This window comes from Brachypodium distachyon, chromosome 3, assembly GCF_000005505.3.
Source record: "Brachypodium distachyon strain Bd21 chromosome 3, Brachypodium_distachyon_v3.0, whole genome shotgun sequence".
Classification (NCBI taxonomy): domain Eukaryota; kingdom Viridiplantae; phylum Streptophyta; class Magnoliopsida; order Poales; family Poaceae; genus Brachypodium; species Brachypodium distachyon.
The window spans coordinates 13,501,049-13,527,774 of record NC_016133.3 but is presented as its reverse complement, the minus strand read 5'-3'; the positions used below and the strand labels follow the sequence as shown (position 1 = coordinate 13,527,774).

General features: G+C 48.4%; 7 protein-coding genes across 7 annotated transcripts; 1 reads left to right on the top strand and 6 right to left on the bottom strand.

Annotated features, from left to right (window-relative positions):
- The first annotated feature begins 1,454 nt into the window (after positions 1-1,454).
- On the top strand, positions 1,455-2,522 carry LOC100840644 (germin-like protein 8-7). The gene is made up of 2 exons (XM_003573344.4): positions 1,455-1,657; positions 1,795-2,522. The coding sequence occupies exons 1-2, from the start codon at positions 1,537-1,539 to the stop codon at positions 2,349-2,351; spliced, it is 678 nt and encodes a 225-aa protein (XP_003573392.1). The 5' UTR covers positions 1,455-1,536; the 3' UTR covers positions 2,352-2,522.
- Positions 2,523-5,113: 2,591 nt separating this feature from the next.
- Positions 5,114-10,455, bottom strand: LOC100840332 (polyadenylate-binding protein RBP45). The gene is made up of 7 exons (XM_003573343.4): positions 10,087-10,455; positions 8,786-9,248; positions 6,750-6,799; positions 6,540-6,670; positions 6,355-6,457; positions 6,090-6,278; positions 5,114-5,472 (listed from the first exon to the last, which is right to left on the bottom strand). Exons 1-7 carry the CDS (start codon positions 10,453-10,455, stop codon positions 5,470-5,472), a joined length of 1,308 nt encoding a protein of 435 aa, XP_003573391.1. The 3' UTR covers positions 5,114-5,469.
- A 993-nt stretch (positions 10,456-11,448) lies between these two features.
- On the bottom strand, positions 11,449-14,632 carry LOC100824808. The gene is made up of 2 exons (XM_014900459.1): positions 13,697-14,632; positions 11,449-13,440 (listed from the first exon to the last, which is right to left on the bottom strand). Exons 1-2 carry the CDS (start codon positions 14,630-14,632, stop codon positions 11,449-11,451), a joined length of 2,928 nt encoding a protein of 975 aa, XP_014755945.1.
- A 1,303-nt stretch (positions 14,633-15,935) lies between these two features.
- On the bottom strand, positions 15,936-16,799 carry LOC112271636. Its single transcript, XM_024461359.1, has one exon. It carries the CDS (start codon positions 16,797-16,799, stop codon positions 16,035-16,037), a length of 765 nt encoding a protein of 254 aa, XP_024317127.1. The 3' UTR covers positions 15,936-16,034.
- A 2,180-nt stretch (positions 16,800-18,979) lies between these two features.
- LOC106866545 (putative F-box protein PP2-B12) lies at positions 18,980-21,736 on the bottom strand. The gene is made up of 2 exons (XM_024461690.1): positions 20,252-21,736; positions 18,980-19,609 (listed from the first exon to the last, which is right to left on the bottom strand). Exons 1-2 carry the CDS (start codon positions 20,680-20,682, stop codon positions 19,171-19,173), a joined length of 870 nt encoding a protein of 289 aa, XP_024317458.1. The 5' UTR covers positions 20,683-21,736; the 3' UTR covers positions 18,980-19,170.
- A 161-nt stretch (positions 21,737-21,897) lies between these two features.
- On the bottom strand, positions 21,898-24,284 carry LOC100824502 (putative F-box protein PP2-B12). Its single transcript, XM_003571346.4, has 2 exons — positions 23,541-24,284; positions 21,898-22,475 (listed from the first exon to the last, which is right to left on the bottom strand). The coding sequence occupies exons 1-2, from the start codon at positions 23,999-24,001 to the stop codon at positions 22,025-22,027; spliced, it is 912 nt and encodes a 303-aa protein (XP_003571394.1). The 5' UTR covers positions 24,002-24,284; the 3' UTR covers positions 21,898-22,024.
- A 572-nt stretch (positions 24,285-24,856) lies between these two features.
- On the bottom strand, positions 24,857-26,212 carry LOC104584029. Its single transcript, XM_010238125.3, has 2 exons — positions 25,826-26,212; positions 24,857-25,425 (listed from the first exon to the last, which is right to left on the bottom strand). The coding sequence occupies exons 1-2, from the start codon at positions 26,192-26,194 to the stop codon at positions 24,979-24,981; spliced, it is 816 nt and encodes a 271-aa protein (XP_010236427.1). The 5' UTR covers positions 26,195-26,212; the 3' UTR covers positions 24,857-24,978.
- Positions 26,213-26,726: the final 514 nt, after the last annotated feature.

Genomic DNA, 26,726 nt, shown 5'->3' with positions numbered 1-26,726 from the left:
AGATCATGTTAACTCTGAACTTCCTTGCCGTCTGACGATCTAATCGTAGCCATACTGATACCCAGGAAAACCTCTTCTTGGTTAGGCACGCATGCGTGTGGCCTCATTTTTTTCGAAAAGGAGAAATGATCCCCGGCCTCTGCATCAATAGATGTACCCAGCCGCGAGAGAAATTTATGATTTCTATCATGTGCACGTCCAGATACTACAAAACACGTCATATATCCTTGACCAAATAGTAAAATAGGGACACCTCAGTTATAACTGCCCGCAGGCCACGTTGATAGTCATCGCTCATATGTTTCCTAGGTCTTAGGTTGTCGAGGTCGATCGGTCTTGAGCAAAAAATCCATTATATTGTTGGACGGTGCATACATGAGACTTTTGGCTTAATTTCTCTGAACAGCTCTTCGTTGACTCTTAATTAGTTGATCGATTAACTCACACTAAAGTAAGGCTAAGCACTCCATGACCTCGTGCGTAACCAGTTCTTCAGGCTATGACCAAGTATATATACGATAGATTTGGCACGTTGATCCACTTAAATTAATTAATGAAGTGGGATTTACTCGTTCATTTCCCTGTGATGTCGACATTTCACCTAACATGTGACACATTTACGGCTGTGTATGCACCACATATGGTGCAGGGAGAAAGCACCTAAGAATACGTATGTACGAAGGTCGGTACTTAAATGAGATACTCCTGGTGGAAATGTTCATAATCCAGCTCTTTCGTGCAAGCGACCGTTTAAAGATAGTTTTGTGCAACTTAACTGCTCCAAGAAAGTTAATGGTGACCAAGTAAAGGTTTGGAAATTTTCGCATTTGATGATATCATTGGCAGTACGTAATATATAATAAATGGCGGAGATAAGATTTAGTCAAGACCAAAGCCAACATACTCTGTAAAAACTGAAAATATAGAAAAATTAGGTAGAAAGTCCTAAGCAAAATTTAAGGTCTTTGAAATTTTAGCAAAAATATATTTTCACGCCCTGTGTCGCTGCCTGGCCAGGCTGCGCCCTGTGTATATGAACTAGCTTGTCAATAAATTCAGTGACGGACCAAAATTTGACTCGAGCTTAGGGCTGAGCACCTAAGTCCAGGTCTAAACACTGTATAATGTGCTAAATTAGTAGAGATTTTTTTTATTTTCTTCTATGCATATACAAAGAAATTTGGTTCCACGTCCAGGACTGCCATGGGCGTTGGTCCGCCCCTGAATAAATTAGTGTTGTTATGTGCATAAGGGAGTACTTAATAAAGCTCAGCTTGTAACCTTGACATTGCAATACTCGTTGCCTTCTCAGAGGCAAAAGGAAACTTCGAAAGTTGACACCCATATCTCCTTTAATCAGCACGCCAGAGACCATTTCATTCCGTTGGTTGGTTCCACTTGACTCTTTCTCTTGCTCAAATGTTCACACTGCTAGCTGCGCCTATATAAGAACTTCAATCCCCAGCTGCATAGCCAAAGCACCAACAATACAAACACACAAGCTAAGCTAGCAGCAACCCAAGAGAAACAGAAAAGATGGCCTCCTCCTCTTCCTTCCTTCTCCTAGCCTCTCTTCTTGCGATGGTCTCATGGCAGGCCATTGCCTCCGATCCAAGCCCACTCCAAGATTTCTGTGTCGCTGATAAGGACTCTCCAGGTACTATGTATTCCTGAGCTTCACGTGGGCCGTGGCATAGTCTCTCTAGAAGTTTATATATGTTGGCATCATTTTTTGAAATTAAGTTACATACATGTTTCACAAATCCATACTTACATGTTTCTATATGTATATAGTGCTTGTCAACGGGTTTGTTTGCAAGAACCCGAAGGACGTAAACGCGAATGATTTCTTCAAGGCAGCCGAACTTGACAAGCCTAGGATGACCAACAAGGTTGGATCCAACGTCACTTTGATCAATGTGATGCAGCTCGCTGGCCTCAACACCCTTGGCATCTCAATAGCTCGCATCGACTATGCACCTTTGGGCCAGAACCCTCCGCACACGCACCCCCGTGCCACGGAGATCCTCACGGTGCTTGAGGGGACACTCTATGTCGGCTTTGTCACGTCCAACCCAAACAACACGCTCTTATCCAAGGTGCTCAACAAAGGAGACGTGTTTGTGTTTCCTGTGGGGCTCATCCACTTCCAATTCAACCCCAACCCACATGTGCCAGCAGTTGCAATTGCTGCACTTAGCAGCCAGAACCCAGGAGCCATCACAATTGCCAATGCAGTGTTTGGGTCTAAGCCGCCGATCTCAGACGATGTTTTGGCCAAGGCATTTCAAGTGGAGAAGGGGACAATAGACTGGCTTCAAGCTCAATTCTGGGAGAACAACCACTACTGAGTAAAACATTGAGAAATCGATTACACGAGAAAAAGGATGTTTTAATTTTTACCTATTAATGTTAAGCTATAAAATAAATGGCACATATGTCATGCGAGTGAGTGTGTATCTATGATATTTCCAAATGTATTTCTACTTTTGAATAATTGTGAATGTGGGTTTTTATGAGATTGTTGCCGTATTCATTTTTGTTGTTTTGTTTTCTATTCACATGTCCTCCCTTAGATCCTGCATCGCACTCGTTCTCATCCCTAGATCCGTATTTGTGCAGCTCGATCAACGTATGCCTTCTTGTAACCCCGTTTCAATGGCTGCGATCGACAGCTAATCATGTACGCATTGTAATCTAACACATGTGCACACACGGAGTATGTGTACAAATAATAGTCGTCGCATGAATATGGGACAGGTCAATGACAGATGCTGCGCAGAAATTAGTCATGTAAAGTCTAACACGTGATGTTAACACAACTATCATTAAAAAGACTGGAAGTTAGCTGCCGGATAACTGTTTAATAAAAACCATGTATAAAAGTTTCAACAAAAATTCTACATAAATACCAACGTCGGAGGTGTGTTGTACTAATGTTCTACAAAAATGCAAAATTTCAAGTTCAAAATCAAATGCATTTGAAAGAAATTAAAAAGTAAAATAGTGTCAAATAGTGAGGGTTACTATTCATGTTGATTTTTTTTGCTGCTACCAAAATCAATTGAGTTTGGACTTGAAATTTTACACATGTACTAAACATCATTTTGTATCATATGTAATTTTTTGAATTTTTTTATAAAATTTGCACCGTAGAGGCGGTTTTCACCGGATACGTTGCCTAGTTAAATGGCCTCAAAGAGTTGTGATTATACTACATGTACCCACATCTCATACAATTAAAGTGTTGATATAGCATGCCTACTCGTTGGTTTTCATTCACGGTACTTCCTACATATAATACTTCATCCGTTCCAAAATATAAAACATATAATTTTATAAACCATAAACTTCCTAAAATTTGACTAAATAAAGATATTAATATCTACTATATCAAACAAATAAACTAATAAACCATAAATGTCGACATTTAGTCTATAAATTTTATCAAACTTTAACATGGGACAAAATTTACATGACTTATACCTTGAATGGAGGGGTTACAATATGTATACCGTCTGCTTCAGAAAACAAAAAATAGCTGACCGTGTATACTTTGTAGTTGGTACAGACGTCAACATCTCAGAGGTAACAAAAGCTTCCTTTTAAAAAAAACCGGTAATAAAAGAAGCAGGTGAAGGTTTGTTGTGAACTAGTCAAAAAGGCCGACTAAGTAGTAAGTAGGGCGTATTAACTCTGAACTTCCTTGCCGGCTGACGATCTAAACGTAGCCATGATAATACTCTGAAAAACTGCTCATGGTCATGATCCTCTTGTGCCGGCTCTCCTCCTCTTGGTTAGGTACGCATGCGTGTGGCCTCTTGCAAGTAATGAACCACTCCAAGAGAAAAAATCCTGACCAAATAGATGTTTGATGACTTTACTGATCGATGACAATATCAATGTGGGACATATATGATACGGAGTATATATTTGTATTAGGTGCATTGACGCATGCAGACATGAGTTGGCGCGCCTAAATTTCTTCCATGTCGATGCACATGTATGACCCCTATTCTTAGGACACACATGAAACTATCATACCGATACTAGTGTGATATTCCTTATTTAATCTATTCAGTTTTACTTTTCAGTTTGGACATCGCCATGATCTCTGATGTATATATATAACTGGCCATTTCTTTGATATGTATGTTCACCACGCTTTTCAATTATAGTGACACATGGTGGTATTTTTAGTGAGGAATCTTGCGATAATATTTTCACGCAGGATATTGATCTACGAAACTCTGCATCAATCCTATTGTCGTTGTTGTAAGAGCTTGATTTTGCGTCATTCTAAAACATCATACAGTACTCTATTACTCTGTCGGGGTTTTTCTTCTCCTTTTTGTGATTCAGGATACTCAGTCGTCAAGGGTCCAAATACGCAATCCAGACCACGTCAGGTTAGTTGGTTAAGCTGACATATAGTAGATAATAAACAGGAAACTTTAAAGGTCGATGTCAAATTGTTTAATCAGCCAATTCTAGCTGGGAGACACAGTTAATTCGCGTTGTTTTCCCACACACTGATTTGATAGGGAGTGTCCGTAAAGAAATGTACAGGTAAAAAGGAAATGACACTCAGACTAGGGACAATACCATAAAAGTCTGATGATACTCTTTGCTGATTTGAACTACGAACCCAAAACTCATGGAGCTTAGAGGGGGAAGCAACAATAGGAGACGGGAAAGAAAAGAGTTACTCCCTCGATTCATATTACTTGTTGAAATATTACATGTATATACACGCTTTATAAACATAGATATATTGCTTGTGAAAATATTACATGTATCTAAACGCTTTATAAACAAAGATACATCCATATTTGGACAAATTTGAGACAAGTAACATGGATCAGAGGGAGTATTGTTTGTTGTTCCAACAGATTTACACACTGGTCTAGGATGGAGTGAACGGGTGATCAAACTCCAAACGTTATAAATAAGAAAGATGTAGTTATCGTACGAAGTTAATTAAGTTGAATGGATTACAAAAGGAAAGGTTCCACACGGGCGGATAAAGCTGTAATTTCATTACTGGAGTACTAGGTAACTGCAGATTACCTGTTCTAAGAAAAGAAAAACAACACATGTACTACGTCACTTATTTAGCACCAGAACACCAAGCCTCATATATGCATTGCAAAGTATATGTCGTCCAACAAAATAAGTAAATAGCCAATAGAAAGGATACGATACAAGATAACATAACAAAGTCAAGGTCGCATATTTTTGCTACAGGTACTTCAGAAATAATAGAACCAAGGCTCATAAGGCAGGGTCACCAAACATATTGCATAATGGAAACCGAAACATAAGTCAGTCAAAATCTGGAGAACTGCAGATCTGGTCTCTATAACCATCATCCAGACATACATCGGAAGCTTGATAGCTTCAACAGCATTTCACCCATCGGCTCTGATCAGTAATGATAACCAAATGGTTTGATGGGACTAGTTGGTCTCACTGAAAAGAAAGACAACTGTCTTGTTAGATCCTCGTAGTGGTCTATGTACAAACAAATGTTCATAAAACTAGCATGAGCTAACTATGTACAACACAAAGAAATGTTAATAAAACTAGCATGAGCTAACGGAACCCTGCAACTGAAAATAGTATGCCATGACATGGATAAAAAAATCAGTGTATGTGGCGAACTTACTGCACCATAATAAAAAGAAGTATAACAAATCTACAACCAATGCATAGTTCAAAAAAAATCTATAGACAAGGAGAAAACAAAAAAACATCATTTCATCAAAGGTTAATGATCTAAGATTTGTTTATCTACTTACTCATTAGTATGACACTAAAATTCATGAGCCAATTGTGGAGGAAATTCTTGAGACGCTTTTGAACAAATTCAAATGCTACTATTAACAACATGTGTGCTCAGTAACTTCAATATGAAGAGGCTTCTATAAATGTTAGTTCTTGATAATTTGTACCCAATCTTTTAATAAACGCATTATTATTTATGCATGTATCACATGCGCTACAACAACTGCACAATTCATGTTGCTTATGCTGATATAAGAGTTTCCACCAAATCGGATAGCATTGACAGTTAAGCAAGATTTCACCTGTTGCTGCTGTGGCTGCTGTGCTGCTTGTTGCTGTGGATAATTTGGATACCCAGCATATGCTCCATACCCATACATATTTGGGTCCTGAGGTTGAGCAGCATATCCATACGCCTCATAACCTTGTCCATAGCCATAGTAGCCAGCATTAGCAGTAGCACCACCCCACTGATTCGAGTCTTGAGGAGTCTGGGAATGTATAAACATCAGCTTCAGTTGATTGGAGGGAAAAGAAAGTAAATTTAGACATGAGACGTGAAATCACCTGAACTTGTTTGTTTGAAGGGCTCCGACCCCATGAAAGCCTCACATTCTGCCCTCCAATCACAGTACCTTGCAGCATCAGCAATGCCTCCTCAGAAGAGGACCTGAATGTAGAGAAAGAAATTGTTTAGATTTTAGATGACTATACAGATTGGTAGCCAAAATCTAAGGTAAAGAATAGTCAACCTGCTAGCATATTGAACAAAACCACATCTTTTGCCAACAGGGATCTTAACATGGACCACTTCACCATAAGGAGCGAAAACTTGTTTTAACATATCTTCAGTGACATTTGGGTCAAGTCCACCGACAAATATCTGCGTTCAACAAAGAAAGGACATCAATCAACTATCACCGAACATGATTTTACATAAGGAAATAGAACAAAGAACGCACAGTGGTATTGCTAGGATCACTGTCAGACTGAACTCCTTGAGCACTTGGTACTGTAAGTAAACACAAATTGAGAAGATATAATGTAAGAAATGGGCAGTAATGAAAAAATTATGCATAATTATGCCAAGCAGGATACAAACTTCAGTAGATTGCAAAAGGATGCTTTGTCAACAAATGCAGCAATTCATATACAGATATGTCATGCCATACGATTGCAGCATTGTCAAAAAAGTGCTTGACACAATCTGGCTAGCAATACAAGTTCACAGGATATAAACAACCATAGTATCAAGCATGCATAGAAAACAACAAGCTGGTGGTAATCAACAACCTGAAGCAACGAATATGATGTGGAAAAGTAAAACAGGCAATCATATATCCGTTGTTTTACGTCAAATCTCTGAACCTACATCTGATATCAGACAACACATTTGCACTGTAAGATTTTGATGATTAATGTTCAATATTCTAATTAGTGTAAATTATTCTTCAGGTATTGGTCAATTTTTCAGAAACTTCACTTGCAAATAATAAGATCTGTTTGAATGTCTCAACTCCATATTTTGATTTCTCAACTGAATATGAGAAGTACAAATATCAACATACTTTATTCCAGAATTTGCTTGTGAAAATTAGTAAGGCTGTATATAAGACTAAAGAAGTCAAATTTCCATTGATTGCATTTGAAACAGGATCAAGACATAAGATATTTGTAGAACTACAATAGCTCCTCCGTGCAGGTAAAGTTTTAACATCCATATTATTAGAACTTATATATGTGCAAGCAACGAATATGTTCTTTTCATAAGGACACGGAAAGTCCTCACAATATCTCAACAAGCTGTCAAGCTCAAATCAAGCAAAGCAATAGGAAAGAGTAGTGTTCGCAACAAAATGGCTCCATTCAACAAAACTCAGTTTGACAAAGCATCTTAATAATAAAGGTACAAAGACTAGTAAAATCACAAGATAGAGCCGATGACCAAAAACGGAATAAATAAGGCAAGTATGAAGGATGGGTAGTCTACACTCTACAGAAAGGTAGACTCCATATATATTTTTGTATTCATCCATCATAACCTGAGCTCTTAGATAAAAAACCAGAAATGGCCTCCAGATATAAAAGGTTCTTAATCTTTCCTAAGATATCAGAGAAACTAAACCAATACCAGGAAGGCTTAAACTTTAGACAGCTCGCATCAAATTTGCTCTGGTGAAAAAGCTTAATCAAACACGTTTATTTCTATAACGTTCCAGCGGATGGTTGGTGCAATTCTAAGATAAGTTCAAGAAATAGTAGAACTATTTAAAAAATGGCTATAATATCAAATGAGAAAAAAGAGAAAGGTTTGATTCTCAACAGCACTGATACGCCAAACACACCATCCAATCAAAGTTCAGAAAATAGAGAGCAACAGGATTATTCAACCCCGTAACTGTTTTATGAGACCTAATGGCTTATAAAACTGCTGAACATATGAGCAGCAGAGTTGTGAACTTCAAGTAAAAGCTTTAATGAAAGATACAGGAAGAAATAAATTGAGTGCGTGGAAGCAAGGAAAAGGGAGAAATAAAGTGCGGGATACCGAAAGAACCGACTACAAATTTAGGACATAAACGATTAACACTGACCTAACAGAGGCCACTCATTACACAAGACATGCATTGCTGCTCATGTCAGTTCCAAGGCTCCTACGTGTAGAGAGCCTGTTGGCATCCTGCTTCCACACAATGGGAGTTTTATGAGTACCTCAGAATCCTAATGTATTACATGATCCGAATTCACGAAGGAAATGGTGCGGAACTACGAATTTATTGCTCAAGGTGTACAACGTAGCTTCGATACATTTGGAAGTAGTAAAGAAAACTGAACCACAGAAAACTAATACAACCAGTAAGAAATAGCAAGAAACAGCAAGAACAGCTAAGTAACAGAAAGGACACATAAATTTAACTACAAGCCGAATGTGAATGGAAGAATCTTGAAAATGCAGCTAAAACAGAATAAACGTAACTGCTGTGCTGTTAGTGCTTACCTTTCTCTTGAGCTCCAGATACTTTCTGCTTATTTGCAGCTGGACCAATACGCATGGGCCTTGAGGAACATACCATCCCGTTCATTTCAGTCATCGCACGAGTTTGCTCGGTAGGATCACTGAATTTCACAAAGCCATAGCCCTTCGAGCGCATAGTCAGTTTATCTGTGACAACCTTTGCACCCTTCACAGACGGGTAATGTACCCTAAATGTCTCTTGTAATATGTAGTCTGTAACATCAGCAGCCAAATCACCAACAAATATTGTGTAATCAGGGCCATCATCACGTTTTTCACCAGCAGAGGCCCAATTCAATCTGTATGGCATCTCAACATTTGGCATTGTTGCCCCATTGTATGTTTGAAGAACTCTTTCAGCACCAGCACGGGTTGTGAATTCAACAAAACCGTAACCCTGAAGTTGTCCAGTTTGCTTGTCACGAATCAACTTCACAGATTGTACCTAAGAATAAAGAAGAACATGAAAAAAAAATCATTATGCTGACTGAGAGCACAATTTGAAGAGCATATTATGACAACACTCCAAACTTTGAATCAATCAACTCGGTAGAACAGAAATGCAAGTCGGTTGTGCAAAATATCATGGTAACAGCTGTTGGTATAATTTTGTTTTAGCAAACTATGAAATTGATAAGCATGTGAAACCACTAACAAAATAATCGATGAAATCTCAAACAAACCTACTGAGAACAATGTACGGGTGTTACCTATGACATATTTCCCATTACAATATCTTACAGGACTGGGCATGGGACTGGGACGATAGAGATCATATAGTAAGTGAAACGACAAAATATTACAGAAATCAACAACATCACCCCCAAGACCGACAATCAGACAGATGCTAAGACACCCCCAACACATGGCACAGAATAGACCCAAATGGACCCTATCTATCGAAAAATAGATTCCTCTCACCTCGTTCCAGTATGCACAGCCCACATCAGAGGTCATACATAGAAATCCGAAAAGGTGCCCAATTATTGCAGTCCATACCAAAATACAATTCACATATATCAACAAGACAAGCAACATTGCGAATTTCATCTAACTCATATTGCATCAAACCCTGACAGTCCTGTATCGACAAAGCAATGAAGCATCACGTTTTGCATCAATCCATGTCTATCCATGCGGTGGTGAAATAACTAACTAACGTCTTCTACAGCAAACGCCCATCCACGGGGATAACGAACAAGCACGACCAAAATCCACAACGACAGATCGTCACACCTCACGAATATACCACAAATTCCGAGAAATTGGTAACAGGAGCATACCTCGCCGGTGTGCGCGAAGCACCCGTAGACGTAGTTCTCGTCCATCCAGTACTGTAGGTCCCCGATCCAGAGCGTCCTGACCTCGTTGGGGCCCGCAGGGGCCTGCGCGGGTGCCGCCGGCGCGCCGTAGTAGGCGGCATGCTGGGGCGGCGGCGGGGCCTGGCCGTACGGGGCGGCCTGCTGGGGCGGGGGCACCTGGCCCCACATCTGCGGCGGGGGAGGCGCGTGGTGCTGCTGTGGGGGCGGCGGCGCGTAGTGCTGCTGCGGCGGCATGGGCGGCGGGATGGTGCCCCACTGCGGCGGCGCGCCGGTCGGCGCCTGCTGCGGGTGCGGCAGCGGGGCGACCCCGGGCTGCGGCTGCGGCATCATGGCGGCGGCGCGGGTCGGGGCGAACGGACGAACCCTAGGGTCGGAGCTGTGGGGAGGAGGAGGAGGAGGAGATGGGTTTGGATTGGGATGTGTGCCCGCAACGCGAGATATTTTTTGCCTTGTCTTGTCGCTTGTTATTATTGAGACCCCTAGATAGAATTCGATATGGACAACTACTCGCGGGGGTGCTTCTGCAAAAATACATCTGGGATGGGATGGGCTGGGCTGGGCTGGGCCGGGCCGTGAGACGGGATACGCGGAATCCCAGTTTGGAGATTTCCTGGCTCTCGGAGCTCTTCAAAAAAAACTTTCAAGTAAAATCCCTTGGTGCTTGGATCATATGACACACAGCCTTTGCTCAGAAAAGAATAATGACACCCTCTAAAAAAATAACACACAGCCCTTTTAATAGTAGGTGTTGATTGTCTAAATCAGCCCTTTTATAGTATGTCTTGATTGTCTAAATCCATGCTTTAATCAACAATTTTTTTTTTGAGGAACGGGCAGGAGCACTGACTTTTCATAAAGAATAGAGTAAAAAGTATTTACAGAGTGGTGACGTTATTTTGGAGGGGGAACACACAAAACCCCGACACAACACAACCGAGAAACCTAGTCGGGCTCGGGTGGCAGACCGACGACCGGGAGGCCGAAGGCCAAACTACGCTGGGAAATCTCCTCGAAGGCCAGATAGGCGACCTCGACATAGGTAAGGCGCGTGAGGTTGAAAATGCGACGGTTGCGTTCCTTCCAGACGTTCCACTAGACGTAAATGAGGTGACCGCTCATCCTCCTCCTAGCGGCCTTGTCATCGCGGGGGAGGGAGGCATCCCACCACTCATCAACTGAGGCAGAGGGCGCCGTTGATGACGCGACCTCACCCGTCCAAGCAACCACCATCCGCCACACACCACGAGTAAACGGACAGGCCACACACAAATGATCGGCAGTCTCGGGAGCTCCCAAGCATAGCTGGCAGGTCGGGTCATGAGGTCATCCCCGAATGGCGAGGCGATCGGCCGTGAGGATGCGATTCTGCGGGATTAGCCAAGAGAAAACTTTGCATTTGGGTTCAGCGAAAGCCTCCCAGATTTTAGCAGTCATGAAGCGTGGGTGAGAGCCCATGAATTGGGCCAAGTAAGCTGAGCGGCAGGAGTAGGCGCCATCGGAGGTCCAAATCCAGGTGATAGAGTCCGGCCGGTTGGGATCAAGGACGGTGGAACTGACGATCCTAGCCAGGTCCAAGAAATCACGCAGTTGCTGGAGGGAGGACAGGCGACCGACGGCTCTGATCCAGTTCCCGTTGAGCAATTCCTTATAAACAGATCTGTTCTTCCGAGACGCGATCTTGAAAAGTTCAGGGGCCCGGGAACAGAAGGCCCCCTCGCCAGACCAATTATCGAGCCGGAATTGTGCCGTGTGCCCATCTCCCACCGTGATCCTAGTAGACGCCCGGAACAGAGCCATATCCGTGTTGTCGCAAGGCAGGCAGGAACCCACCCAAGGCCTGTCCGGCTCGGTCCATTTGAGCCATGGCCAGCGTAGTCTTAGGGCACGCCCAAAACGCTCAATGTCCGTGATTCCCAGGCCACTAAGGGGCTTCGGCCGACATACCGTCTTCCAGTTGACGAGCGAGTGTCCGCCGCCCGCCGTCTCACTGTCGTCGCCCTTCCAGATGAAACTCCTCGAGATCCGATCTAGCTTAACCCTGACCCATTTCGGGAGCTTGATCACAGAGAGATGGTAGGTCGCTGTGGATGTCAGCACTGCCTTGGCAAGCGTGACACGGCCCGCCCGAGAGAGGTTCTTACCCTTCCAACCCTTGAGGCGACCGCCAACCTTGTCAATGAGGGGCTGGAAGTCGATCTTGTGCAGCTTACGGAAGTGGAGAGGCAAGCCAAGATATTTACCAGGGAAGGTGGCGATCGTCGCGGGGAAGTCCTCCAGGACGTGGGCCAAATCGACCCCCTCACACCTAATCGGGAAGGCCTCGGATTTCGACACGTTCGTGATGAGGCCGCTCGCGTCCCCGAAACGCTGCAGGATGGCCGAAATGGTGGCAATCTCCTCCTTGAGAGGATTGGCAAAGATGCTGGCGTCATCGGCGTACAAGGAGATCCTGCAGCGAATTGGGGGAGCACCCACGGGCTGTAAAAGGCCAACCTCCTCCGCCCGGTGGAGAATGACCTGGAGCGGGTCAATTGCAAAGATGAAGAGCATGGGCGACAGGGGGTCCCCCTGCCGCAGTCCCCGGCGGTGTAAGAAGGGAGTCCCCGGGCAACCATTCAGGAGGACACGCGAAGAGGCCGAGGCAAAGGAGAGACAAATCCAGTCTCTCCAACGCTGCCCAAAGCCCAAGTGCTCAAGCACCTCGAGGAGGAAGGCCCAGTCGACAGAGTCAAAGGCCTTGGAAATGTCAAGCTTCAGGAAGAGGCTAGGCGTGCGAGATCCGTGCAGCGCTTTAATGGCGTTCTGGACAAAGAGGAAGTTGTCGTGAATGCATCGCCTTTTAATGAACGCGCTCTGGCAGCAAGATACCAGAGTTCCCAGTTCTGGGGCTAAACGCAGAGCCAGAAGCTTGGAGAAAATCTTGGACATGCTATGGATCAAACTGATGGGCCTGTAGTCGCTGACCCTCGCCACGTCCGGCTTCTTGGGAAGGAGAATAATGTTGGCGGAGTTGAGCAGGTGCATGCAATTCCCCCTCAGATCGGCCATCCGCATGATGGCGGCGACCACATTGCCCTTGATAATCTCCCAGCATGACTTGAAAAAGGCGCCGATGAAGCCATCCGGCCCAGGAGCTTTGACCGAGGGGATGGAGAACACCGCCTCCTTAATCTCTGTTTCAGTGAAGTCAGCGTCGAGGGCGGACAAGTCGGCCGCCTGATACCCAAACGAGGCCCAGTCGAATGAGGTGGATCTCGTAGTGGCCACACCAAAGTGACCCTGGAAATGCGAGTGCAGCTCCTTTTCCTTGTCTGCCTGAGTGATCGCCACACCCTGCTAGGTCTGAAGCTGCTGGATGAAGTTTCTCCGGCGTCTGTCGTTCACCCGGATGTGGAAGAGCTTGGTGTTAGCATCGGCCGTCTTGATCCACGTGAGCCGGGAGCGCTGCCGCAGATTGATTTTTTGGACGGAAAGATGGCCCAGGTAGCTGCTCTTAAGGTGACGGCGCAAGGTCCGCTCCTCCGCCGAGAGAGGATGGCACTCCTCCGCGAGGTCAAGGCGCCATAATGACCTCCTTGATGATAGCGATCTGATTATCAAGAACCCCAAACCGCTCCCGTTGCCAGATCTTGAGGGCTTTCGCCGTGCGGCTGAGCTTGATGTGGATTATGCAAAGAGCGTCGGAGGAGCGAACGGGTTTGTTCCACGCAAGAGCAACCGTCTCATGGAAGCTAGGAACGCGCAGCCAGAGTTCCTCAAACTTGAAAGAAGGCCTGCGACAGCTGGGCGTCGCCCCTTGCAGGAAGAGCGAGGCATGATCCGAGCACAGCATGGGCACCGCCAAGAGGAGGGCATTTGGAAACATCATGTCCCAATCGTCGGAACAGAAGACGTGGTCGGTCTTGGTGAGCACAGGGTTCTCTTGCTCATTGGACCAGGTGAAGCGGCGGCCACCAAGGTTTATTTCTTTGAGCTGCAGGACGTCGAGAGCACCCCTGAATTTGCCTATGAGACGACGGTTGATGTTCGTGTTATTCTTGTCCACAGCTTTAGCGATGAGATTGAAATCCCCGAGAAGGATCCACTCCGATTTGACGACCGGCTGCAGAAGCTTGAGTTCCTCAATGAAGAGGAGCTTTTCCTGGTCACCCTGTGGCCCGTAGACCGACGTAAGGGACCACATTGCCCCCTTGCTACGCATGGTGACGGTGACCGTGATCGAGTGAGCCGAGAGGTGCACGTTGGAGATCGTGAAGAAGTCTTCGGAGGCCGCCAAAAGCATACCCCCTCTAGTGCCTGCCGCCGGCAGCACGGCGAAGTTGGCGGAGAAACAGTGACCGAGCAGGTCCCGGATGAGGCGGTCATCGACAACCTGCAGCTTAGTTTCCTGGATGCAGATGATGGTGGCGTGGGTGTCGCGGATGAGGTCACGAACCGCAGCCTGGCGCGAGGGGTTATTTAGCCCTCTCACGTTCCAGCACACAAGGTTGACGTTATGTTGCAACATAAAAGAAAGTAAGTTGTTGCCGTGCAGCAATGCAGAGATGAACACAAACGAGAGTCGCGGTTGAAGGCACGCACAAACGAAACCAGCAAGATGAAGAGTTAAAAGTGCTCAGAGCCCCTCCGCCTGGGCTGATCCTAGGGAAACAGTGATGCGGAGACACACAAGGACGCGAACAGTGGGAGCTCGTAGTCACACTAATCATCAGAGACCGGGGTACACTTAGGAGCAGCAGTCTTGCCCTTAGCAGCAGCCGGCTTGGCCTTCATCTTCTTCACGTGCTTGACGAGGGTCTCAATGGCCTTGATGATCGGTGCCGACAGTGGCGTCTTGAACAGGGAGACGTAGTCCTCTTTGCCCTTGTCGTCGAAGGCGGCAGATGGGTCGGGGAGGCCGCAGACCCTGGCGAGCAGATCCTGCACGGCGGCAGAGCAGGAGGTGCCGCCCTTCTTCTTGGCGGCCAGCCGCCCGCTGCGTCACGGAGGCGTTGGGAGAGACGCCCCCTTCTTAGTCAGGGCAGGAGGTGGTAGGAGCGCGGCCTGCTTGGGCCTCCCGATGGAGGTGAGGAAGTCAGCCAAGGTGCAGTCATCCGGCGCCACATCGTTGGCAGTGGCCTCCTCCACCTGTGGCGCATCCTGCAACACAGCCTGCACAGGAACCGGGCCGCTGTCGTACGCGGCATCCGCCGCAAGAAGCCCCTAGTCCACCGCTGGCGTCTCCACCTCCGTCGATGAAGGGAAAGTCGCAGGGGCAGGGAGGACCGCCAGCCCCGCGAAGGCAGAGGGGAGGTCGGCAGCGTCGCCGGCCGGCATCTCCGGACCGGACCAGGCTTCATTCGCCAGAGGCATCATGGGGGAGACAGGGGCCGTCAGAGTCGATGGTGGCGGCGCCAGGCCCAACTGCATGGCAGCGGCCGTCGCCCGAGAGACGTAGACCCTGGCCTGATCCAGCAGTGTACGAAGCTCATCCGTGCGCTCGGCCTGCAGGTTCGTCAGCAGCAGCGCATGGGCAGTCAGGCCCGCCTGAATCTCCTTGGCCTGCACAACAAAAAGCTCTTGAAGCTCAGGGTTAGTAGCATGCAGGCCCACCGGGGAGCCAGCTCCAGTGCACGTCTCCAGGTCTCGGTGGCGACCATGGTGGTCGGAGGCACCATTGCGGCGCCTAGGGGAGCAGGTGCGTTCGCGCCGGGAGGTGAGTAGATTCTCGCCCGAGTCGCGTTCCCCAGAGACGCGGCGAGGGGCGCGGCGGCCGCGCCTGTCGTCTTCGTCATCCTCACGGTGGCGAGGAGGCTGCCGGGGGTGGTCGTTCCCTCGATCGCGCCGGCGCCAGGCCCTCGAGTCCGCATCATCCCGAAGCTCAGGCGCGGCAGCGGCAGAAGGTGGAGGAAAACCGTCGATGGTCCCGATCACGCAGGTGAAGGTGGTGATGCGGGGCTTGAGGAGGGGTGGCTTGCCGGAGCTGGTGTTGTAGTCGAGGGGGGCGGCGGTGTAGTCTTCATTGGTGTCAAGGGGGATGATGACACGGTAGGAGGAACCCCGCTTGACCCCCGACGGCCGGTAGTCGGTGACGAGGATTTCATCGGCGCGTTCATCAAGCGAGCGCCCATGAAGGTGACCCACATTACCTTGGGGATGAGGCTCGGGTTGGTCATCCAAGCCCACAGGTCCAGGGTGTCCGTCTGCTCCATGAACGCCGACCGCCTGTCGAGCCGATCGAAGGAGCAGCGACGGCCGATGACGCGCTCGACGATGCGTGGGGTCCAGGCGAAGGCCGGCACCTTCTCGAGACACAGGTGCACCTTGAATGCCATGGCGGCGGCAAAGGCGTGCTCCAGAGGCCTGTAGGGGCGGATGCGGACGGTGAGGCCGCGGGCCGTCATTCGGCCCCTCGCGAGCACCTCGTCGCAGTGCGCCTTGTTCGCGAACTTGACCAGGAACTGCTTCGGATGGTGTGGCGTGACGACGATGTCGGCGTGGCTGATGCGGAACTCAGCGCGGATGGCGCGGTCGACATCGAGTGCGTCCAGACGGCGAGGCGCATTGATGGCCCAGGCGATGGCGGCCGTAGTCTCCCACTTGCGCATATCCCGGTCGATGTCGTAGGAGAAGGGGATGACGCAGGTGTCCTCCTCAGGGCGCGTGCCTGGCGCGCCGAAGCCCTGCGTGGCCATATCTTGGAGCAGCGAAGATGGCCTGGAGGGAAGAGGAGAGGCGCTTGGCGTCGAGGCAACCACGGCAGCCCAGGAACAGGAGCCAAAACACGAGCGGCGCACCGGGCTCGGAGAAGGGGCGGGGGGCGGCGAAGCGGGCAGGCGTAGGCGTGGGCACCGACGGGCACGATGGCCGCAGCCGAAGCACTCAAGGCAACGGAGCGGTTGTCGACAGGTGGAGGAGCGGTGGTCGGTAGCAAGGCACCGAAAGCAGCGTCCCCAGGTGCGCCTTTTGAAGTCCAGGAACCTCTGCTGCTCCCTGTCGTCGCGTTGGCCGCCTTTACTGTTGCGAGCGGCGCTGCTTGTACGGCGCGGAGGGCCGCCCCATTGGAGTGAAGGCGCGTCCCGTCGTTGTAAAGGCGCATCAAATCGCGAGCGGCGACGCGACCCGACCTCCTGCCATCCTTCATCAACATTGCGCAGAGACTCGGTAGGAGGTGAGCTGGAGCGGGCGCCGTGAATGCGGGGCTGACCGGTGGGTGGCCGTCCAGCCGGTGGAGGAGGAAGTACCCAACGGCAGGCACCAGGGACAGAGGGGCGCCCAGCATTGAATAGCCGCGGCTGCCGGCTGGGAGGGGAGCCAGGCGGAGGGATGGGGAGCAGATCCGCCATCAATGCCGATTTGCCAGGATCCGGCACATTGAAGACGGGGGGAACAACAGACGTGGCAGTAGGGGGTCTCCGCTACGGAGGGACGTAGATCGACGCGTTGCCAGGCTCGGTCTGCTTCTGCTGCGGCTGGATCTGGGCCAGGGACGAATCGGGGACGAACTCACCATCCTCCTCCTCGTCGCAGGCATCTGCCCAGGAGAAGCGGGCAGGAGTTGACCAGGAGGTGATGGATCCGGGGCTGGGGCTAATTTGGTGGGTGGGGATGGCTGGGAGGTTGGCGTTGGGGCTTGCCGGCGGCGCCAAGGTGGCCGCCGCGGGCGGGGGAGGGAGCATAGCTACTCACCTTTAATCAACAATCAATCCCATAATATTTAGGCTATAATATGTAAACTTGGTATCATTGGATGGATTCATATTCTTCAACACCATTTTTCTTGTGATTTTGTAAAATGCCAATGGAAGAATATTTGTATAAATTTTCTAATTGAACAGCCAAAGTGTGCCTTACATTTTTGCGGCTATGAAAATAGTTCGCAGAAACATCAGTGTGAGAAGAAAAGCAAAATTTTATATCCTTTCAAAATCCAAAGTCAAAGGCTTCAAATAAATAAAAATCAAAACATCAATTCCAACGTTTAAAAAGTCAAAACAAAATTTTCGCTACAAATAAGTTCCCTTGTTTAATTATGGAGCAAAGATAGTAACTAGTAGTACTTTCTCCGTCCAACAAAAGATGTCTTAAGTTTGTTAAAGTTTGGATGTATCTAGACATGACTTAGTGTATAGATGCATTCAAATTTAAAGTTGAGAAAACTTTTGTTGGACGGAGGAAGTAGGTGAGTATTACTCCTTGCTTTTCTCAATACATGACCAATTAGGTTTGGTTAAGACAACAATTTGATGGGAAATTAATTTCCATGACATGAATTTCATGTCATAAAAACCATGTATAACAAAGTGATGCCTCTTACAGGAAGCCCCAGGTAAGGAAGTGGCAACCTATGGCGTACCAAACGAAGAAACCCTCTAAAAGTGGTACTGGTTCAATTTACTAAAGTGGGGATGGGGGCAGAGTTGTCAGTGTTGGTTAGGATCAGCAGATTGTTTACTGAAAATCTGCATGCAGCATGGGTAGTCAGTGTTAGTCAGCCTTGAGCAGACAGCATCGCACTCGCTGCTGCTGTCGGGCTGCGGAATTGTTCCGGACATCGACCTGCAGTTGCGGCTGCCCGGCGTCTCTGATTTCCACAGGTTTTTAAAACTTCCACAGTCCTGTTGAAAAGTCACTGCTGAGTCTTGACTCCGTCGAGAAGGATGCCTGGAATCTTCTTCTCCAGGACAATTTTGCCGCAGCAGCATGGGTAAAAGCCAGCCAACATCGATCACTGCCGACTGCATAGACACACATATTGAGCAAAGTTGTCCTCTCGAATATATACCTCCAAACGCCGTGCTGGTTTGAGTTAAATGGCCAGCCAGGCTTGAGGGTTACGAATCAGATGGAAATTGCTCGGGAGACTCATTTTAAGTTCGTAGCCAAAACTAAATTTATCTGTGTTTCGAAAATGGGCCATTCTGCAGATGGCAACCATGCAATTTGGATAATATATGCATTTTCCTCCAATATCAACCCTCTCTTGGTAGTAGTTTCATTTTATTTTTTTTGCAACCATGGGCCAAGCAATGGTTCATACGGATTATAGTTTATACACAAACAAGATTAGACGGGCCTAAACTCGATGGCCTCGACGACGAGGCCGCTCTTATAGTACCACCCCAACACCTCGAAACTGACCACTGCCTCTTCCTCCGCCGTGGCGATCATGCTATCATCGACGCGTAACTGCCCCATCTCCATCTCCGACCACCCGTCGTCCCGCCTCGCCGGCCATCTCACGCCGCCCGTGGGAACAACTCCCGAAAACTTGCGCGCCTCGTCGTCGTCAGGACGGAGACAGACGGCGTGACACGAGGCGGCGTGGCCACCGACCGCCACCGTGGTCTCCTGGTCCGGGAAGCTCAGACCACGGTGGCCGTCATCCGCCACGCCGTAGACCAGGTACGCCGCGTAGTCGGTCTCCGGCGTCAGTGACGTGGCCGGCAGCCGGCCGTAGATGTCCAGGCCCGTGCAGCTCACCAGCTGCGCCACCTCCCCGAACCTGAAGAATTAATTACCGGAGATCGATCATGGCAAAATCAAGAATATGATATGATATCCAGCTGCATGTAAGATGCAAGTAATCCAGACGTGCAGTGTTGAGAGTCAGAGGATCCAGTTAACCTGAAGATTGATTAATCGGTTGTTAGTATTAATATGCTGATCTTTGCTGACAGCAGTGATTGATAACGATTTTTCTCTTTTTGAAAGTATATGATCGATAAGGATTTGATTGTACTGAATTAATTGTTTACTGATGTAGCTAGGCCGCTGCGCCAGGAGAAAAACCGGTCGATCTTGGGAGATGACAGTTGCAGGCATGTAGCCGCTGTTAATTTCTAGTACCGCCCGCCCGATTGAGACACTCTCCGTAAAAGAAACAAGATTCCGGTGATCCAAGCAGTCGTTGACACACGATAGATAGGCAAATCGCTCTGTTTAAGGAAGCTGCTATCTTAAAAGGCGCGCCATCTTAGAAAAAAAAAAGAGAGAATTTTTTATCTTCAAGTCAGCCAGCAATCCATGAACATTGACAACCTACGTAGCCAATCACAATTCATAGTTAGAAAAACGGAATTATAGGATCAGAGGTTGAGTTGAAGCTGCAGATAGCCCGATCGATCGAATTAAGCGACGGGAGCACCTGGATTTGGGATGAGGCGCCCATCTCCAGGTGAACTCGCCGCCGTCCCACGGCAGGCTGAGCCGCCTCGCCGACAGCGCCACGCACTTGCCCCTTCGCGGCGAGAACCACACCGCCGTGCCGTCGCCGAGGACGGCGCCGGCGGAGAGGCGCCGGAACGCGTCCTTGGAAGAAGACGGCGGCGGCGGCGGCCGGGTCTGTTGGAGGAGGAGGATTTCGCGGTGGTCCGGCGGGAGGAAGCGGTCCCAGACGGCGTCGGAGCCGGCGGCGGCGCGGAAGTGCGGCGACACGGCGGCGCAGCGGCAGGCGTCGCGAGGGGAAGTCATGGAGATCACCTGCGCCACCACGCTCTCCGGGAGGTCGCCGATGCCGGTGGGCGCCTCTTCCTGCGCCATGGCTGCTGCAGTGGCGGAGCCGCCGGCGTGATCCATATAACGATCCTATATATATGTGTGCTAGACGATTGATTGAGCTATTCTTGATCTTGAAATGAGGAGCTGAATCAATTAACCCTGGAAGGCTGGGACGGGTGTGGGCTTTTCTCTGGTGCTTGCCCGGAAATCAGCCTTTGTTCACGGGACGGGATAGAGACAGATCAGGAAGAAGAGCAGAGCTAGCGTATACATTGTTCTCAAACAAAAAAAAAGAAAAAAAAGCTAGCGTATACATATACGGGTGGCACCCCCTGCTTTTAAGTCGTCGATCTAATCTAATCCAGTTGATTAGTAATCCTGGTTTTACCACTACTAGGTGTAGTAGTAACATGTAATGCCTAATTAATTAATGGATTAATCGGTGACCATCTGGACAATTAGTACCACGATCAAAATATAGGGTGCGTAACTTTTGCTGACAGTTCGATTTTATAACCGAGGGAGTATAATCTGTTGTTTAATTTATCAAAGAGGAAGATCAGTCAACCCACCACCATTCTGTGGTGTACGTGCATGCACTCTTTGTTTTAATCAATGTATGCTAAAAGTCATGCCGTGTGTGCTTAGCACGTACTAGTAGTACTGACGACTTGACGAGCAAGGAGTGGAAGTTGAAGCCAGAGGCCGGTGGATCGCCGTTTCCACGACGCCGTATGGGTACGTAATGGCTGCCGTAGTACCAAGGAGCTATGTATTCTATTCTAGAATGATTCTAGAATGGAGATCTTGGGGTGACCAATCTTTGATTCCCCTCTTGTAACATGCTTTTCCTTAATCGAATGACGCCGTTTTTTCTCTCTAAAAAAAAGAATGGAGATTTTTAGAATTTGTATATTTCTCCCAGTTTTACTTGTCTAAACATTGGTCGGTCGTAAGTATTATACCAGTAACGAAACGGTCTAGTACGCCTGATAGTGACGAGAGGTAAAAGGAAAAAGGTTCTGACACGTCTAAGTCCTCTGAATTTTTGTTAGGGATTAGTAGATTGCTTAGCCGTCGGATCTTGTTTGTCTTAAAGATTCGAAATGAGCGATCGAGAAGAGTGTAGGATTGTGTTCAGATATGAATCAACGGTTCTGATATTGTCCACTGCAATTTAATAATTTTGCTTAAAAATCAAACGTTTAAGATATAACCATGCTAAAAAAAACGTGTTTTGCGGTTGGGGGAAAGACTTTACGATGAGAAATGCATGCAGACGGAGGTGTTTAATTTTTCAAACTTTCTTTTTCAATAACCAAGGTGGTCTTTTTCTTCTATAAAACATCATCGATCCTACAACATGTGGATGGAACGGGGGATGTGAGAAGCTAATTAAGACGTCACACTTGCACGGTGATCACACGGGCCTAAACACGACGCCCTCAACAATGAGCCCGCTCTTGGGGTGCCACCCTAACACCTCGAAGCTGACCACCACCACCTCCTCGGCCAAGTCAACACATGCTGCATCGTCAATACACAACCGCCCCATCTCCAACTCTGACCATCCGTCGTCTCGCGTCGTCGGCCATCTCACCTCGCCGTCGCTATCCACGCCTCTAACCTCTCGCGCCACTGCGTCGTCAGGGCAGAGGCACACGGCGTGGCGGCGGCACGACTCTGCCCGGCCGCCCACGGCCACCGCGGTCTCCTGATCAGGGAAACTCAGGCCCCGGCGGTGGCCCCCGTCCGCGACACCATAGACCAGGTACGCTGCGTAGTCGATCGCCGATGTCAGTGACGTGGCCGGCAGCCGGCCGTAGATTTCCAGGCCCGTGCAGTGCACCAGCTGCGCCACCTCGGCGAACCTGACGAGATCATGACCGTCGGAGATCCATCAGACGGACGAAACAGAAGATAACACATAATTATGCAGCAGCCGGAATATATATAATTCAGCCAAGACACGCTGGTGGCGTCGATCGATTGTTTATTTGCTTGGTGTGACGCATGCAGATCGAAGGCACAGAAGAATTAAGACTGGTCAGGGTCGCTGTCGGGCCCTAGAAAGTTTTGATCTCGACGGTTGACATTGACACACGGTTGCTTCTACACGGCGCCTGGGGTGCCAGACTGTGTTGATGGATTCTGTACCGATTTTGTCTAAGGAGCGGTCAAGAAAATATAATTTCTGTTGCCTTGAGCGAATAACGAAGGGTGTTTACCTTTCTGTGGTGGCAAATCGAAGCAGAAGAACAACCGGGCGGAAAGTCTTACCGTGGGAAATTCGTTGCTTTGGAAGGAACCAAATGAAAGGGATCGATCGATCAGAGAAAAGTGCTCCGTAATTTTTCACGTGGAGAGAGTGACTATTCAACTTGATTGATCTAGACATTTGTTTTTACAGTGTTGGATTGCTTTTTCCCCACCGCGTAGTCTTAAAAAAACAAGAACGTACAAAAACGAAACACAGTTTTTCACCAAATTAACACGTGGAAATCAGGCCGCCATGAACTGGTAAACCAATTCTAGCTAGCAAGGTGGCCAGTTACTTCTTCTTGGTAGGTTGATGATCCTCCTCCTAGTTTAATACTACCTGTTTAAGTCGAAGTTCTAACCTTATTCGAAAGTTAATAAAGAGGTCATTTTGTAGTTAAAAAAAGTAAAAGAAAAAGGCGTGGGAAACACGTCGCAGGCGGAGAAGAGATCAAACGCCTCCCTCTTTGCGTAATTTCTGCTCTGAAATGCTCTGTATCGTCGTCGGTCGAGGATGAGAAACAAACTAATTAAGCCGCGAGATAGCTAGCAATTGATTTGAACCAATTAGCCATGTAGGAATACTAGCACTACTAATAAGAATCAAAAGCAGCAATTAATTCATCAGATTTGGACCGATCGGCGGCAGCGATCGAGTGAGAAATAATGAAACGTACCTGGATTGGGGATGAGGCGTCCACTTCCAGCTGAGCTCGCCGTCGTCCCACGGCAAACTCAGCCTCCTCGCCGACAGCGCCACGCACTTGCCGCCGCTCTCCCTCGCCACCCACACCGCCGTCTCGCCGCCTTCTCCTCCTTCGTCGTCCACAACCACGGCACCGACGTCGCACAGCCGGAGGTACAACTCCTTCTTCTTCTTCTCCGACGACGACGACGAGCTCGTCGTCCGTGACGACCGCGAGAGGATGTCTCGGTAGTCGCGCGGGAGGAAGCGGTCCCAGACGAGATCCGAGTCCGCGGCGTCCCGGAAGAACGGCGACACGGCGGCGCAGCGGCAGGCGTCGCGAGGGGAAGTCAAGGAGATCACCTGCGCCACCACGCTCTCCGGGAGGTCGTCGATCCGGGTATTACTCCCGCCGGTGGCCTCCTCCTCCGCCGTCAATTCTCCCGTCGTCATGGTACAGTACTACTAGCTAGCTAAGAATATGTTGAAGATTGAAGTGAGATCCTGGAAGGCTGGAAGAAGTACTACTTACAGATGTTGGATTGTTTTAGGTAGAGGAGAGAAAAGAGAAAGCAGATGCAGCGTGATGCCTGTCTGATAAACTGATCTAGTCAATCTAGGAAAGTCGTCATGGTTTACGAGAGCCGGCCTGACTGTCGCTGTACCATGCACAGGAATACAGGATGACTAGTAGCAGTAACCGAGCAGGACCGTTGGTTCATCCGGGGAATTATATATGTGATCTAGGCTAGGAATTATATATGTTAGCCTTGTGGCCGGATCAAAGATGCTGCGTGGAATTTGTACAGACTAGCTAGCTTGCTGGAAGGGAGTGAAGAAGAAGATGATCTGGTCGTCCTTGTAATCAATCAAGAGATCATATCGTCTACGAGAAGTCGAACGCCCAGGTCAGCATATGCAATACCTCTATCTCCATATACTCCTTTGAAAGGGAGTACTTACTCCGTCCAACAAAGTGTCTCAATTTTAACTAAATTTGAATGCATCTATACACTAAGTCATATCTAGATATATCCAAATTTTAAAAAACTCGAGACTTTCAGTTTTTGCTGGACGGAAAGAGTAGTATATATCCTGTTTGATTTCCGCAGTTTAAGCCGGGGAGCAGTGATAACAGTATATACCGAAAAGAAGATGTCTTCAGTTTCACGCTTGAAAAAAAAATGAGTTTCAGACTTTTAGTTTCACCCGAGTCCCGAGGGGAACATATAGCGATTAGCGAAACATGCAGTCCTCTCTCTAAAGATCACTATTAGTTTCAAATTAAACTGCGCTTTTTTTAGAATATTTTTTTTTGAGATCAACAGATTGCTTTATTCAAGTAACATCCTGGAGAGGTATACAAAGACCATCGGGCGGATGGGAGAACCACACTCGGCGACCAACATCAAGCGATGAGGTGCTTCTAGCTAACTTGTGAGCATCCGTATTGGAGCTCCTACTCTCATGTCGAAAAATGCAAGAAGAAAAAGACTAAGATACAAATTGGATCTCTCTCGTGATTTGGAAGTAGGACCCAGGCTCCGTCCATTGATAGCCAGGACAACTTCCAGGCAGTCCGAACCAACCATCACGCGGCGTGCCCCAATGTCCATCGCGAGGGCCAACGCCTCCCTGCACGCCAACGTCTCCAGGGTAGCAGGATCGGCAATGCCATGCGACGTCACAGCTGACGCGCCAATGAATCTCCCGACAGCATCCCGGGCAATTGCTGCAACTGAACCGAGTCCTGCGGACTTCGCCACCGCCGCATCCACGTTAATCTTGGTACAATCTGGGGGCGGAGCAAGCCATCTCGGAGCAGCAGGTCTTCTCGCCGGAGCAGGCTTAGCGGGCTGGCACGCCTGCGCAATATCCTGCAGGAAGCGATCCACAAAGGCAAATTAAGGTGGATATCGGGCTCTGAAAAATGTTCTCGTGAATCACCTTCCTGCGTGCATGCCAGATTGCCCACATAGTGACAGTCATCTTGACAAAATCTGCGTGATTTAGGGACTCCATCATCACAAAGAGCCACTACTTCACTGAAGGTTCCACGGTGCCCACCATATGCTCCGTAATCTGCTCATCTACGAGTGCCCATACGCATCTCACCAACGTGCAAGAGATCAGAGAATGGCGCCAGGAGTCAGACTCCCCACAGATTGCGCACGTCGCCGAATCGGCCATGTGCCTATGTGCGAGCAAGTCCCCTGTCGGCAACGAATGCTATGCCAAGCGCCATAGGAAAACCCTAATCTTTGAAGGGACTTTTACCTTCCACAACTTGGTCCAGTTTCGACCGTCCCCTTCGGCATCAGAAGAGCTGGCCCGGCCCTCCAGCCAGGCTTCCTTCTCAAGCTTCGTCTTCACGAATAGCTGGTAAGCAGACCGAACGGTAAAGATGCCGTTCTTCTCAAACTGCCACGCCCATGAATCACTCTGGATCCTGGTAGAAAGAGGGATTGAAGTCCACGTCCATGGGAATGAAGAACTGTTGAAGCTTCTCCACATCCCAACTCGCGGTGCTAGTATTGATGTAATCACTGACCCGAATCGGGGGATCGGCCGAAGGGCATGCAATCGGCTGCATCCACGAAGATCATGGCAGCCAGTTATGGTTCCAGGCACGGGTAGACGTTCCATCGCCAATCCGTCTAATAAGCCACTGCTTCAGCATGTCTCGCCCTTCGCATAAGGATCGCCACACTTGCGAGGGATGCTTGCCCGCCCCGGCATCCAGGAACTCCTCCCCAGGAAAATACACTGCCTTCAGAATTCGGGCACTGAGCGTTGCCGGCTCCTGAGGGATTCCAGGTGGAGGCACAACCCTCGCGGTAACTTAAAACAAGACATTGAAAAGGTTGGAACTGCTTGCGCAACTGCCTTGATTAGGACCTCTTTCCCTCCAGCTGAAAGAGTTTTCTCCATCCAACCCCGCACCCTATTCCATAACCGGTCCTTCAAGTATTTAAAAGCACCACTCTTAGATCGCCCCACATCAGAGGGCATACCAAGATACTTCTCGCTTAGCGATTCCTGCTGGACAAGAAGAATATTTTTGACCTCCTATCTGGTCGTTTTAGGGCAGCCCTTGCTAAAGAACACAGAGGACTTGCTCATATTGACCTGCTGTCCAGATGCAACACAATATCTGCCAAGCAGTAACTTTGCTTCG

Coding starts and splice junctions, on each gene's coding strand:
- LOC100840644 (XM_003573344.4), top strand. CDS start 1,537: ATGGCCTCCTCCTCTTCCTTCCTTCTCCTAGCCTCTCTTCTTGCGATG. Junction 1,658..1,794: donor CGCTGATAAGGACTCTCCAG/GTACTATGTATT, acceptor ATATGTATATAG/TGCTTGTCAACGGGTTTGTT.
- LOC100840332 (XM_003573343.4), bottom strand. CDS start 10,455: ATGATGCCGCAGCCGCAGCCCGGGGTCGCCCCGCTGCCGCACCCGCAG. Junction 9,249..10,086: donor GCTTCGCGCACACCGGCGAG/GTATGCTCCTGT, acceptor CTTTATTCTTAG/GTACAATCTGTGAAGTTGAT. Junction 6,458..6,539: donor TTTGTTCAATATGCTAGCAG/GTTGACTATTCT, acceptor CTCTACATTCAG/GTCCTCTTCTGAGGAGGCAT.
- LOC100824808 (XM_014900459.1), bottom strand. CDS start 14,632: ATGTTGCAACATAACGTCAACCTTGTGTGCTGGAACGTGAGAGGGCTA. Junction 13,441..13,696: donor AGATCGCTATCATCAAGGAG/GTCATTATGGCG, acceptor GCGATCACTCAG/GCAGACAAGGAAAAGGAGCT.
- LOC112271636 (XM_024461359.1), bottom strand. CDS start 16,799: ATGGCCACGCAGGGCTTCGGCGCGCCAGGCACGCGCCCTGAGGAGGAC.
- LOC106866545 (XM_024461690.1), bottom strand. CDS start 20,682: ATGGATCACGCCGGCGGCTCCGCCACTGCAGCAGCCATGGCGCAGGAA. Junction 19,610..20,251: donor GCGCCTCATCCCAAATCCAG/GTGCTCCCGTCG, acceptor TTAATTCTTCAG/GTTCGGGGAGGTGGCGCAGC.
- LOC100824502 (XM_003571346.4), bottom strand. CDS start 24,001: ATGACGACGGGAGAATTGACGGCGGAGGAGGAGGCCACCGGCGGGAGT. Junction 22,476..23,540: donor ACGCCTCATCCCCAATCCAG/GTACGTTTCATT, acceptor TGATCTCGTCAG/GTTCGCCGAGGTGGCGCAGC.
- LOC104584029 (XM_010238125.3), bottom strand. CDS start 26,194: ATGGAACGTCTACCCGTGCCTGGAACCATAACTGGCTGCCATGATCTT. Junction 25,426..25,825: donor ACTGGACCAAGTTGTGGAAG/GTAAAAGTCCCT, acceptor CGCTTCCTGCAG/GATATTGCGCAGGCGTGCCA.